This window comes from Vulpes vulpes, chromosome 15 (assembly GCF_048418805.1).
Source record: "Vulpes vulpes isolate BD-2025 chromosome 15, VulVul3, whole genome shotgun sequence".
NCBI classification, from domain to species: domain Eukaryota; kingdom Metazoa; phylum Chordata; class Mammalia; order Carnivora; family Canidae; genus Vulpes; species Vulpes vulpes.
In genome coordinates this window covers 8063788-8078265 of record NC_132794.1, presented here as the reverse complement: position 1 = coordinate 8078265, position 14478 = coordinate 8063788, and the positions used below count along the sequence as shown (strand labels likewise).

At 37.7% G+C, this 14478-nt stretch overlaps 1 protein-coding gene across 35 annotated transcripts in view; it reads left to right on the top strand.

Annotated features, from left to right (window-relative positions):
* The window catches only part of TTC3 (tetratricopeptide repeat domain 3), a 118322-nt gene that overhangs the window by 35567 nt on the left and 68277 nt on the right, over positions 1 to 14478 (top strand). For 23 of the 35 annotated variants that reach the window (XM_025987864.2, XM_025987862.2, XM_072740579.1 and 20 more), the window contains 6 exons: positions 4810 to 4972; positions 5913 to 5958; positions 6783 to 6903; positions 8239 to 8302; positions 11271 to 11331; positions 13050 to 13134. In XM_025987864.2, the coding sequence (XP_025843649.2) occupies positions 4810 to 4972; positions 5913 to 5958; positions 6783 to 6903; positions 8239 to 8302; positions 11271 to 11331; positions 13050 to 13134 (540 nt within the window). The remainder of the gene's footprint in view (positions 1 to 4809; positions 4973 to 5912; positions 5959 to 6782; positions 6904 to 8238; positions 8303 to 11270; positions 11332 to 13049; positions 13135 to 14478) is intronic. The other 12 variants (XM_025987868.2, XM_072740599.1, XM_072740605.1 and 9 more) reach the window with 1 other exon arrangement.

Below are 14478 nucleotides of genomic sequence, written 5' to 3'. Positions count from 1 at the left end.
AATATTTTCTCTGGATTGTGGCTTATCTTCTCATTTTCTTGACAGCAACTTTCAGAGAGCAGTTTTTAATTTAATTAAAGTCCAACTTATGGGGATCCCTGGGTGGTTCAGTGGTTTAGCACCTGCCTTCAGCCCAGGGTGTGATCCTGGGGTCCCAGAATTGAGTCCTGCATCAGGCTCCCTTCATGGAGCCTGCTTCTTCCTCTGCTTGTGTCTTTGCACCCGCCCCCCCCCCCCCCCCCGCTTCTCTCTCTCTCTCTGTGTATCTCTTATGAATAAATAAATAAAATCTTTTATAAAATAAAGTCCAGCTTATCAGTTATTTCTTTCATGGTACTTGCCTTTGGTATTGTATCTTTAAAGTCATTACCTTTTTTTTTGCATTTTTACATTTAGTTCTATGATTCCTTTTAAGTTCATTTTTGTGAAGGATGTAAGGTCTAGATGCTTTTTTTTTTTTTTTTTGATGTAGATGCTCCAGTATCACTGTTGAAAAGGCTGTCTTTTTCATTGTATTGCCTTTGTTATCGTTGTCAAAGATCTGTTGACTATATTTATGTGGGTTCATTCACTTTATTTAAATAGGGATGTTTTGTGATGATTGTAGAAATACTTGTGTAGATGCAAAACACAAATCCTAGTATGTATTAAAAACATTTGGTTACTATATCTAGGTCATTTTTTTCATTTTATTTTACTGGAAAGAAGTGCTCATTAAAAGGTGGCTTGAGCTTTAAAAGCAAAGGTGAACTGTGCAAGGTGCATTCTGTACTTCTACTTTAGATGAACTATGAGCCTATGTCTGTTGAGTCTCTTCTCTATGATATAAGGCTGTATAAGAAGGTTCTCTTTAGATTTCTGTGAAGGTGAGCCATTGTTCTTCCTTCTTTCCAGATAGAGAAGACTGATACAATGCCAGCTGCCCTACACGTGCTTTCAGGCTCAAGAGAGTGTGTGTCATTGTATACCAAAGAGTGGGAATTTTTCTGGTATTATCAGTAGACATTTGTTGGCATTTCTTTTTGCATTGCCTTCTGATATGGTTATATAGCATACAAACTAGTAGCCTTACAGATGTCCACAAGAACCTTTTAATATTGAGGGGTATATTAAGACTCTTGTTTGTGAGTGACAAAACCTAACTCAGATTTGGCCTAAGTAGTTGGTTCACATAATTGAAAAGTCTAGGCATTACCTGTAGGCATGACTGGATCCAAATCCGTACACATTTTTTTCCCCATTTCTCAGTTTTGGTTTTTTGTTAGCTTTGTTTTCAGTCTCCTTTATCCCTTTTAATTCTGTGTTTCTTTTTAGGTGGGTTCTATTGCTGTATTGACTTCACTGATTTTTTTTTCCTTCTGCAATGTCTAATATGCCCCAATTTTCTTCCAATGTATTTTTCATCTTAAATGATGAAACTTCCATCTTTAGAATTTCAGTTTGAGTATTCCTTATGTATTTCACATCTTGATACATTCAGTCTTTCTTTTAGTTTCTTGCATATATGGAATATGTTTATAATTGTTCTAATGTTCTTGTCTACCAATTCTATCATCTGTGTCATTTCTGACTCTTTTCGATTGTTTCTTCCTTATAGATCACATTTTCCTTCTTTGTATACCTAATAATATTTTTTTGGATGCAAGACATTGTTTTTACTGATACTTTTGTGTATCTGTAAATATTTTTGAGCTTCATTTTGGGATGCAGTAAAGTTACTTGGAAACAGTGTAATTCTTTGGAGTCCTGTTTTAAGCTTTGATAGATTGGGAACATAGTGGTATTTGGTCAAGGGCTATCTTTTTATCTATAACAGAAGCAAAATGCTTCTGAATACTCTGCCTGTTATTCCATGAATTATGATGTTTTCCACTCTGGCTGGTGGAAACAAGAATTGTTCCTGGCCCTGTGGGAATGCTGACTGTTGTTTCCTTATTAGCCTTTCTAGTGGTTCTTTCCCTGGTTTGAGTTTTGGGTAGTTGTCCCACATGTATGTACTGATTAGTACTCATCTCAAGACTTAACGTGGGGGCACCACGTGAGGATCTCTGGAGTTCTCTGTGGAGCAGCCTCCTCTCTCTTCCTTTGTGCTGTGAACTTGCACTGCCTTGGCTCTCCTGGACTCCTGTCGCTGTCTCCTGAACTGAAATTGCAGTCCATGCCTGGGTTCCTTCTCCCTGTGCTATAGAAATTCTATTAGAAATTAGAAATTTAGAAATTCCATTCAGTAAGCTGGACCAATCAATCATAGGGCTTTTGTTTTATGTGTTTCTTATCTCTTGGGGGTCACTTTCTTTTGTTGCCTGATATTCAGTTTCTTGCCAACCTTTGTTTCATATATCTTGTCCTTGTTTGTTTTAGGCAAGAGTGTAAATCCAAATCCCTGTTAATTCCATCTTTACCAGAAGTGGTAATCATAGTGTAGGCTCTCTTGGCTTCATTTTTTAAAAGACTTTTACCATGTAGTAGGAGCCCCAAACTCATATCCTTAATAACTGTTAATTCTCGTGGCAAGGGAACCTAATCTTTTATTTTATTTTTTTTTAAGATTTATTTATTTATTTATGATAGAGAGAAAGAGAGAGAGAGAGAGAGGTAGAGACACAGGAGGAGGGAGAAGCAGGCTCCATTCCGGGAGCCCGACGTGGGACTCGATCCCGGGACTCCAGGATCGCACCCTGGGCCAAAGGCAGGCGCTAAACCGCTGAGCCACCCAGGGATCCCCGAACCTAATCTTTTAGTACCTATATATTACAACTAAGGGATGCCTCAGACTGATCCTGATCCATGTACCCACGAATAGACTGATCCTATGACCTGGAAAATGGTGCATTTCGATTGGTCAGTCTCCTGGGTCATATACTTCTCTCCCTTAATTTTTGAGATGGAGCACTAGTCCCAGTCCTGCCATTACTATGGGGTGTAGGGACATGGTGGCACCCAAAAGGAGAGGATGCTAGGCAAATGAACAACAGGGAATTTCTATATATGTGATAGAATGAGGTAGTGTCAAAGAAAAGCAAAACTGTATTGTTTTGAGTTTAGGAAACTCTGAGATGCCTTTATTTATTTATTTATTTATTTATTTTACTTTTTTATGATAGTCACACAGAGAGAGAGAGAGGCAGAGACATAGGCAGAGGGAGAAGCAGGCTTCATGCACCGGGAGCCCGACACGGGATTCGATCCCGGGTCTCCAGGATCGCGCCCTGGGCCGAAGGCAGGTGCTAAACCGCTGCGCCACCCAGGGTTCCCGTGAGATGCCTTTAATTTAAGCTTCATTCAGATAACTTTAGCAGTGAGATCTGAATAAACTCCTTTCTCAACCAGTAGACACTATACTACGTTTTACAGAGTTTAGGGAATCCAGCAAAAGATGAGGAAGATGGGAGATTAGGAGGTGGGGATGAGGAAGAGAAAGAAAAAATGTTTTCTACAAATTTAGCAGGTATGGTTTATAATCTATCATATTTCTTATGCTGTGACTTATTTTTTTTTATGTAGTTGCCTAAATTTTGAAGTTGGAATATTCCTGGAGGATAGGATGTTAGTCTTATAGTATATCTGAGAAATCTGTCTTCATATGCCTTTTGAGGAAAAGCGAAGTTTAAGCAAATGCAATCTGAATTGGAATCTTTGATCTGAGCCTTAATAGTCTGGCTAAGAAAGTGCTTCAGAATTTACAGATTGGGTTGGTACACAGAGCAGGATTATATATGGATGGAACCTGCATAAACAAAGGTCCCTGTGGTTGATTCTGGCCTTCTTTTTTTAGTGAAAAGCTCATTTTTCCTAAAGGGGTCACTTATTTCTGACTCAGTAGTTTCTCATAGAGTGAGAATGTCCTTTGTTAAATCTGTAGTAAAGAGGAAGAAACTCTGGACTCAAAGTCATAAGGTCAGTATTCTTTGGTTTGCCTCTGAGTAAGTGTGACAGTAGGCCAATTTCTAGCGTCTCTCACGGTAAGTCAGTTCTCAAGTGGAGATACTGTGCCTTCAATGGAAGTTCAGTTTGTGAGTAGCTAGAAGAGGAGGTGGTTGAGTTAGTCTCAGATTTGGTTATATTAGCTTTCTAGATTAAAATATTCATCCTTGGGATAGAGATTTCCCAAAATGCATAAATCAGGCCAGACAGGACTGTGTGGTTCTGTAGCAAACAAAACAAAATCAAAAGCCCTGATAATTGGAATTGTGTAAATGAGTGATTTTCCGATCTTTTCTTAAAACCAAGCACAACACTTAGAGATGAAATAATTAAAAGTTGATTAAGAACAAGCTGAATGGAAGATCTAACCTAGATGCACCCCTTATTTGCGACCATGCTCTTCATACGGGGCGAAAAACCACTTGTACGCTGATTGTTCCTTCCAGCTCTAAAATTTGTTTAATTTCGAAAATGTAGGGAATGTGAAGACTTAGAGACTATTACTACCTTAAAATATTTTTGAAAAAAATAAAGTTATTTATAATGAGTGTTTTTTGTACTTTATTTGGCACAAAGTAATATATTTTGTTCTTTACTAGTAAACTGTAATAAAGGTTGAATTATTTTCTTTGGGGTACAAAAATCTCATAAGCAAAAATACTGATTTCTAGTTAAAATTATTATAAATACTTTGATAATTTCACTTTTAGTTCATTTAGGTAATTTTATTTCCTGAGAGGTATTAACATTTAACAAATTTTTTATTGGTAGGATTCTAATCTAACATTTTGAGTAATCAGTTTTCAAGCAAAATATTTTTCCTTATCTATTTTCTTTAACTTAAGCATATTTTTGAGAAAAAATTAAATTTATCTTTTGGAACAGGGTCATTATCGTTATTGTGCTGCTCTTTCTATGCTGGGGGAATATGACTGGGCCCTGCAAGCAAACATAAAAGCTCAAAAACTCTGTAAAAATGACCCTGAGGGAATCAAGGATCTAATTCAGCAGCATGTAAAGTTACAAAAACAAATAGAAGACCTGCAAGGTATTTCACCTAAGATTCTTTGGTTACAGTTGAATTCCCTTTAAAACTCTTGAAGGTGGGTTTCTTGGATTAATGGAGGATCATAAGTCAACTCTCAGGTGATTTGTGCTTATTTTGTTACATTATCTTGGTCAAGTCACTGAAGTTTTCCATTTCTGTTTGTGTGGAAGTACGTACATTAGTGTTATATTCCACTAGGTAATTATAAATTATTTGTATTTTTATTTGAAACATAACAAATGATTATTCTTCTATAGAAAAACATGCCTTGAGATTTTGAAGAAAATGAAGCCTTTTGAAACAAAATTGTTTAAAATTTTTTCCTCCATTTTAGTCATTTCTTAAAGACCCTTCAGTAGAGTCGTTTGATGTTTTTGCACCAAGTGTGTGGTTAATTCTGTAGCATGCTGAACACATACGCTTATATACATCTGTATGTGGGTACAGACCCATATGTCAGAAACCAGCTGTTCGGGCTAGGAATTCTAGATTTTCATTCACTTGTTTTCTTTCTTAAGTGATTTTGCTTTCTCCAATGCCTGAAATTCCCTTACTCTATACTTTCAGTTTATAGGTCTTTTCCTATTTTTTCTGCTTTGGGTATTTAGTGTCTTAGGAAGCTGAGCTGTTATCATCCAACATAACATGATTATAAGATTGTGAGCTCCTTGAAGACAGGTACCATCTCTGATTTGGATTTATATACTGCTGCATGTAGTCAATGATCAATGTAATGGGATGTCAAATAAGGCTGTGTAACATTTTGCTGAAGCTATCCTGAAAACTAAAAACATCTGGAAATAAGAATTATTTAGGTTTATTTTTCAGTTCTGTAAATTTGATGTTCTTACTGTCAACTTAAAGGATATTTGAAAATCTCTTCAAAGTATGTATTGCCAATCCACTGATTACTATGTATGTGTGTGATTGGTTTTTATAGGTCGAACACCAACTAGAAATCCAATTAAAGCCTTTTATGAAAGCAGGTGAGTCGATACCAATCAGATCAGTAGCTGTTACTTGGGATGGCTCTGCCCTATAAATTTCAGAATTACTGTATCTGATGCTTTGTGGCTCATAGCAACCACAGTAAAGTTGGGGAGAGAAGGAAGAAGGGTTTGTGTCTAAGATCAGGTGACCTGTGAATGTCAGATTTATTTTGTGGACTGTTTTATTGAGCCATTTGCATGTGTATTTATGGGAGATCAGTAGCCTAAACCTCTGGGAAAATATGGGTGAAGTGTTAATTGGATGTCATTGTGCTTGGATAGGAGTACTTTTTTCAGTGAGGGTCATGGCAGCAGAGAACAGAACACAGTCTGTACCTTTAACTCTAAGCTCCTGTCCTGAAAACATGTACTTCCAGCCTCTTGGTTCTTTTCTAAGACTAGGACACTTCCTGTTAGAGATAGACAACAGACAGATTCAGGTATGCTCACAAGAAAACAAATAGCAGCCAGGGTTCTGTATTTATTACTTGGCAATTAAAATAGATGTTTTTTTCCTCCACATATGTTAGATGCCTAAGATACTGAAGCTGTTAAATTTAAAACCAGAAGACTTACTTATTTTAATATTAGAAACCAGAATATATTATTGAACTGTTGTTAATCTATTTTGAGTTTTTACTATGAAATTTAAAGTAATATTTGTATATAAAACCCAATGTCAGAGGTAGATTCTTTTTAAGTATTACCCTTCTTCCAAGGAAAAAAGGCAATATTTGCTGGAACTTGTTTATTTGAAGGATAACTTTTAAAAATGCATGCTAATGAACAGAAATAAATTATTTCTTTTATTTCCTGTTCAGGGCCTACATACCTAGTTTATCAGCACCTGCATTTAGTACTTCACTTAACTTTGTGGAAACTGAAAAAGATTCCAGAAAAACTAACCGCGAAATGGCAAACGGTGGTAATCAGAATCTAAAGGTAGGTTCAGTAAAAAACAAAAATTAAAATGATTTCTTCAACTATAGATAGTCTCATGTTTTTACAATAGTATTCCAGTAATAATGGAAATTAAATATTTTGATGATATGAATTCCTTTTTCCAATGAAAGCAAAGAGAATGATACTTTTTTTTTTCCTCTTAAAGATTTTATTTATTCATGAGAGACAGGCAGAGACACAGGCAGAGGGAGAAGCAGGCTCTGTGCAGGGAGCCCGATGTGGGACTCGATCCTGCAACTCCGGGATCACGTCTGGGCTGAAGGGAGATACTCAACCACTGAGCTACCCAGGTGTCCCAAGAATGATTCTTTTTAATAAATATTCCACTATGTCCTTCGTCTACATGAGGAAAATATTTCAGTGTCACAGAGTTTCTTTTGAAATCACATTGGTGTGTTTTCAAAATGTGTTCTTCTAAATATCATTTTATCACTTGGGTAGTTCTCTTTGTATGCCTTTCCTGCTTTACATGTCTCTCAAACAGTCCCTTGGGAATGAGTGACAGTGAGGTCTGGTGGCCATGTCACCTCACTTCTTACAGTGCTTCCGATTTTTCTTTTCCTCCCTTTTTTTTTTTGCAGTCTACTCGGCTGCCTGGCACCGCATGAGCTCGCCCACAGGACTTGTGTTATATTGGGCCTGGGGGCACGCCTTCCCCATCTCTGCCTGAGGCATTTGTGTGGCATTTGTGTAGCCTCCTGTTGCTCTTCCCAGCAGTGGTCTCCAGCCTTGACTCCCTACTGTGCTTACCAGCACCCAGGCCTCTTGGTTTTTGAGGCACCTCTAGGCCTTCTATCCTGACTCTAATTGATATCCTAGATATCCTGAATTGGAGTTTTCCTCTGACAGTTGTATACTAAAAGCTCAACAGATATCACCAAGTCCATGTTAATATTTCTCTCCAGGGTTTTCTAGGAGAAAAGGAAATGATATTTTGGAGTATGTGGCTGGTAGGCATTTAAAGGAGCTTTTCCAACTCACTGTGTAGTCCTTTTATTGTTAGTAATGAAAATCTCAGAGGCTGTATTCAGTTAGAGAGAGGAGCATACAGGGAAGGATGCAATAGTATTTATTCAGTACACTTATTAAATAATCTGTCAGGCATCATGCCAGGTGTTGGAAGTAGAATTATCATTAGAGAATTTGTCATATTATCACTAGATATCATTTTGTTTGTTTCCTTACTTAGGCCTAATTATCTGTTGATTTTAGGCCATTGGGTAAATTCTGTTCCATTCTGTTTTATTATTTAGCAGTTGAGTGCTTTATGGCTTTATTTTTTTAAAATCTCATGAATTTTGTTTTCATGGATAGGTGGTAGATGAAGCTTTGAAGGTAGATGATTGTGACTGTCATCCTGAATTTCTACCACCATCAGGTAAGTTTTTTCCTTAGTAAGTTGTTGCTGAATTAAGGTAGCGTCTTAAAACTCCAGCCCCAATGTTTGCACGAACCTCACGTACATCTGCTTTTGCTCTTCTTTTACTTTATAATGCTTCTATGTTAAGAAAACATTGAATACTTATTTGAAATCAGTGCTCGGTCTTTTCATATTATTTAATACATTTAATTTCAGAAATTCAAATAAATGTAGTAGAAAGGGAGGATGAAACTCTTTGATCTGCTACCTAATTTCCATGAGGCCAGTTTTTTTTTAAATTTTTAAAGATTTTATTTATCTGAGAGAGAGAGCTCAAGCAGAGAGAGAGCGAGAAAGAGAGGGAGCACTAGAGAGAGAGAGAGAGAGAGCTCAAGTAGGGGGATCGGCAGAGGGAGAGGGAGAAGCAGACTCCTTGTTGAGCAGGGAGCCTGACTCGGGGCTTGATCCCAGGTCCCAGGGATCATGACCTGAGCTGAAGCAGATGCTCAATCAAGTGAGTCACCCAGGTGCCCAAGGCCAGTATTTTTCAGCTTTAATTTCATTAGTAGCCCCTGTCCATGTCCCAGGTGGCTTTTTAGACATATTTTTTTCCTGTTTGCCCTCCTACCACAAATACTGTTTATCCATTTATGTCCTGTACGTACATTTGTGCTTTATATATTTAAAAAGTTAGATTTTCTTTTTTCATCTGTTACGAACTAACTTTCACCCTGTTGGGGGGTGATGTTGAAAATGCTTTAGGCTGATACCAGTTTAACTTGTATGTGCTTAGTGCGTATGTTTATTTCTGCATCTAGTAAATACAGAGACACACAGTGGGACTTTGTTTACTTGGCATCATTGGGAAATTAAGGGTCCAGAGAAGCAAAAATTCATGCTCCATTTATTTCTCAGTCTCCCTTTACATGGCCAGATTTTGTTGAAAATCATCCTAAAGTGGATTATATGCTTCCCTGGCTTTTAAAACAGAGTTTAAGAAAAATATGGATTTTCTTGATGACTCAAGGTTGCTATTAGATACAAGTATTTTGTCTAAGGCTTCCATGTGCTCATCCCAGGTTTATTTTGGTGAGATTGCTGACCTGGTTAGTGATCATCTCGCTCTCTTTTCCTTTTTCTTGTTTGTTGGCTCTTTTGTTTTCTTTTCAGTGTTTCTGTTTCTGGCAACCATTTCTGTCTTTTGCTTCCCTCAGTTCTGTCTTTTCTTAGGCTCCAGGGCCACATTTCCAGCTATTTACCCCTAGCCATTCCCATTTGGCTAGCACATTGGAAAACTGTAAAGAGGGAGACTCAGGTGATTGTCTTACCTGATGTAAGTCTAATAGCACATGAAAATATCTTTGAAGATAAAACTTTTATTTTGGAAAACACCTTTTAATTTATTAATGTTTCAGGGCACATGAGTGGCTCAGTGGTTGAGCGTCTGCCTTTGGCTCAGGTCGTGATCCCCAGTGTCTGGGATCAAATCCCATATTGGGCTCCCTGCAGGGAGCTTGCGCTCTCTGCCTGTGTCTCTGTCTCTCTCTCTCTGTGTCTCTCATGAATAAATAAAATCTTAAAAAAAAAATTTATTGATGTTTTTTAGGCTGTTAGTATTGGATAGCACATTTAAGTAAATAAATACCGTCCACATTTCAGCATCTGTGTTCAGTTAAAGAAATTGAGGTCCCAGGGTTAAAGCTACAGTTTTGCCCAAAATCAAACTGCAGGAATCAAATTAAAACTCTTTTGCCTTTCCAGAAGCCACTTTTGTTTTCTAAGGCCATCCACCAGCTTGACTCTGATTCTCTTCTTAATACATTGGTTCTGACTTGCCTCTGCTGTCTCTCCCCAAAGTTTCCATCAAAAACACCCTGTCCCTATTGCTGTGCTCCCTTCTACTCAACTTTATGCATGTTTCCCCCAATTCTTGCCCATGGGACCAATGCTGGGCTCATAAAGCTGGAGTATCAGAAGCAAAGGACCTCCGAGCACTCCCCTCAGCTGGCCTTTGCCGCCCCTTTCAAACCTTCTCTTCTTACCCAGCTCACCAGATCACACAGGTTTACTTAGAGTTTCTTTTTTTTTTTTTTAATTTTTTATTTATTTATGATAGTCACAGAGAGAGAGAGAGAGGCAGAGACACAGGCGGAGGGAGAAGCAGGCTCCATGCACCGGGAGCCTGATGTGGGATTCGATCCCAGGTCTCCAGGATCGCGCCCTGGGCCAAAGGCAGGCGCCAAACCGCTGCGCCACCCAGGGATCCCTTACTTAGAGTTTCTTAAAGTGAATGTCATTCTTGGGTTTGTCCCATCCTGTCCAAATCCTACTTGTTTGTTTCGTTTTTTAAGATTGTATTTATTTATTTATTAGAGAGCAAGCACAAGCAGGGGGAGGAGGGGTGGGGGAGGGGGAGACACAAGCTGACTCCCCGCTGAGCATAGAGCTGCTGCAGGCTCTGTCCCAGGACTCTGAGGTCATGACCTGAGCCAAAATCAGATACTTAGCCAACTGAGCCACCAGGTTCCCCAAGTTCTACATGTTTCTTAAAGCTAAATACAAATGCTGCATCCCCACTAATACTTTTCCTGGCCACTCAAATTTAATGATTTCCACCTCAGTGAGTTTATAAGAGCAGTTAATATGGAATTAATATGTTAGTAACAGCATGCTATCTTCTCTTCTTCCTAAAGGTGGTTGTTGTGTAATTACTGGTGACTGTCTTTTTTTCCCATCTGATTATAGACTACCTGAGAATAGGAACTATGACCTATCTAAATAATAGTTATTTACGTTCACAATTTTATAGTATACATAGACCTGCGTCATCGTAGCTGTTTTGTTTTTTTTTTTTTACCTGTTTGTAGTTACATAAAATGTTGCTTCCTTTGCTGTTTATTCCAATTTACATATTTTCAATTAATTTGCTTTCAGGCTTGTTGATTTTTATGAACAGGTTTCAGGAACAAATACTTTGTATTCACAGGTCAGACTCCAAAATACAAAGGAAAACAAAAATCTCGAAACAATGAATTGGAGAAGTTCAGGTATGTTTTTTATTTGTGCCCCTCCCCCTCATAGCCTCCTCTTTTAAGAAAAAAGTAAAGGGGGGAAAAACAAAGGATCTTTTATGTAGTAGCTATAATGAGTACTAAAATCCCTTTCAAATATCAAGGGTGTATCTTGTGGAGTGTGTCAGTTTTAGCCAAAGGATTATTAAATCTGAGTGTTAGCCAGTATCTGAAAGGCATAGAATATGAGATCTATCAGTGTTAATTCTTAAAAATCACAAAATACATGCTCATGAGAAGAAAAAAATATTCAGAGAAGTATAAAGTGAAAATTACGTCTTCTCCCTATTTACTTACTTCACCTCTCCCGCAGTTGCTTCTCTAGTGGCTTCCTTTAGGAATTCTCCATTAACAAGTTCTTGGCCATCTGGTGCTTACTCTGCACATACAGGCATGGGTATGTGTGTTTTTAGGGGCCCTTTTAAAAAAGTAGTTCTCCTTAAAGGAACGTGTTCATTAATGAAGCAACCACTTAAAAGTTCTATCAAATATCTCTTTCCCCCTGCAAATTAACAGTAGGAACTCTTGCCACCTATCTTTATAATTAATGCCCCCCCCATTGCCTACAAAGACATATATTGATTGCAAAGTGAGATTATAAATCTTAAAATGGATACAGAAAATCATGAGGTCAAGAAAAGTGACACTGGAGGCCCTGCAAAATCATTTCTGCCATAGTTACACCAGCTGTCAGCTTTCTCTTCTTCGTGTAAGGCTGATTTCCTTGGTAGGTGCTTCAAGAAGGGTTTGAATAGCAAAGCACTAAGCGAAATAGTTAAGCCTCATTTTTTAAAAAAAATGATGCTGCTAGGAAAATTAAATTTAAAGCAGGGGCATAGGTACTATATTGTTCTATTATTCAGAAGGAAAATCCTAAGTCTTCCCCTTCTCCCTACTTAACCCTCAAAGGAGACCAAAAACATACAGGGTCATGCATAGTTATAATTCTAAACTGTTCTGCTAGAGATAAATTTATTTTTCTGATGTTTTGATTTTGTTTTCAAATTGAGAATTGATGTGGAAAATGGCAACTATTTGGTGTCAGCAAACACCACATAGAATTCCTGAATCTTGCTTATTATCCTCACCAGCATTGGGAGTCAGACTTTTAGAAACAGTTCTATCTTATTATTAGATTTTCATTAAGAGATGGAGCATCTTTGCAGTGTTTAATGAGCACATGTCTTGTTTCAAGGCTGTGTTATTGATGACCATATGTGGAATAACTTTTGATGATCAGTGTAAATCCTCCCAATTTCCTATTTTTCTTTAAGTTATTCTTGTATATTATCTTCATAATTTTTCTGGTTTCCCTCCATCTCTAATTTTATAGAGATTTTATTGCGATTTCATTGTATTAAGAGATTAATTTGAGGAGAATTGACTTTTTGGTATTATTTCAAAGGAGGAACTTGTGACTCCATTTATTCAGTGTTTAAAATGACCTTCACCTGCAGCACAGGGAATGTAGTAAAAAATATTGTAAAAATGTTGTATGGTGACAGGTCATGGTGACTACACTTATTGTAGTGAACTTTGTGTAATGTATAGTATTGCTGCATTGTATGCTTGAAACTAATGTAACATTGTATGTCAACTACAGTTTTTAAAAAATGGCCTTCTGTAAATATATTCTCTTTATATAAGCAAAGCTATTTTATTTTAAGATAACTCAAAACATTTTTCTCTATTAGTTCTAGTTCACAAGGGAGTTTACCAGTAGATTTGAAGAACATCTTGGAAAAACAGTTCTCTAAATCTTCCAGAGCTGCACATCAGGTAAAGGAAAAGGCTTATTTCTTTTTCTTTCTTTCTTTCTTTTTTAATTTTCTCCAAAGATTTTATTTGAGAGAGAGAATGAGTGATGGGGAGGGATAGAGAGAGAGAGAAGCAGGGCAGCCCTGGTGGCTCAGCTGTTTAGCGCCTGCCTTCAGCCCAGGGCGTGATCCTGGAGCCCCAGAATCAAGTCCCACGTCAGGCTCCCTGCATGGAGCCTACTTCTCCCTCTGCCTGTGTCTCTGCCTTTCTCTCTCTCTTTCTCTGTGTCTGTCATGAATAAATAAGTAAAATCTTAAAAAAAAAAAAAAAGAGAGAGAGAGAGAGAGAAGCAGAATCCCCGCTGAGCAGGGAGCCCATGTGGGGCTCAATCCCAGGACCCAGAGACCATGACCTGAAAAGGCTTTATTCCTAATGAAAAAAGCAGCCTTTGAACAAAACATTTTTCATATGAATGCTAATCATGTACATCTCTAAGATTTATTTTTTGTAGTTTAAGTTATGGACATATCTTATATATGACTCCTTAGAAACTAAACTATCACTAATTAAAATTTTTTTTAAAGATTTTATTTATTCATGAGAGACAGAGAGAGAGTGAGAGAGAGAGAGGCAGAGACACAGGCAGAGGGAGAAGCTGGCTCCATGTAGGGAGCCCAACGTGGGACTCCATCCTGGGTCTCCAAGATCAGGCCCTGGGCTGAAGGTGGTGCTAAACCGCTGAGCCACCTGGGCTGCCCACTAATTTAGATTTTAACTTGATAATCACTTTAACCAGAAATTTAACTAATGGTTGACACTACAGAATTGTTTGCTTCCCAGAGATTTAAAAATTTGAGATTCTTTGCTTTCCAGAGTTTTAACTTTTAAGATAATATACTTTAAGGTGTGCCTGGCTGACTCACTTGGTAGAGCCTGTGACTCTAAATCTCCCAAGTTGTGAGTTCATGCCCCATGTTGGATGTATAGGTTTATTAAAAATAAATAGGAAAATGGGGATCCCTGGGTGGCGCAGCGGTTTGGCGCCTGCCTTTGGCCCAGGGCGCGATCCTGGAGACCCGGGATCGAATCCCATGTTGGGCTCCCGGTGCATGGAGCCTGCTTCTCCCTCTGCCTGTGTCTCTGCCTCTCTCTCTCTCTCTGACTATCATAAATAAAAAAATTAAAAAAAAAAAAAATTAAAAAAAAAATAAATAGGAAAATAGAAAAGTATTTTAAGAAGATTTAAATTATTTTAAAAAGTTTGAGCACTCGCAGTTTTATTATACCTACCTTAAAACTGTTAAAGAGCAAACTTTATTCTTTGAAAGATTTAAGAGTAATCAAATAACTTTGTATATAAAATTC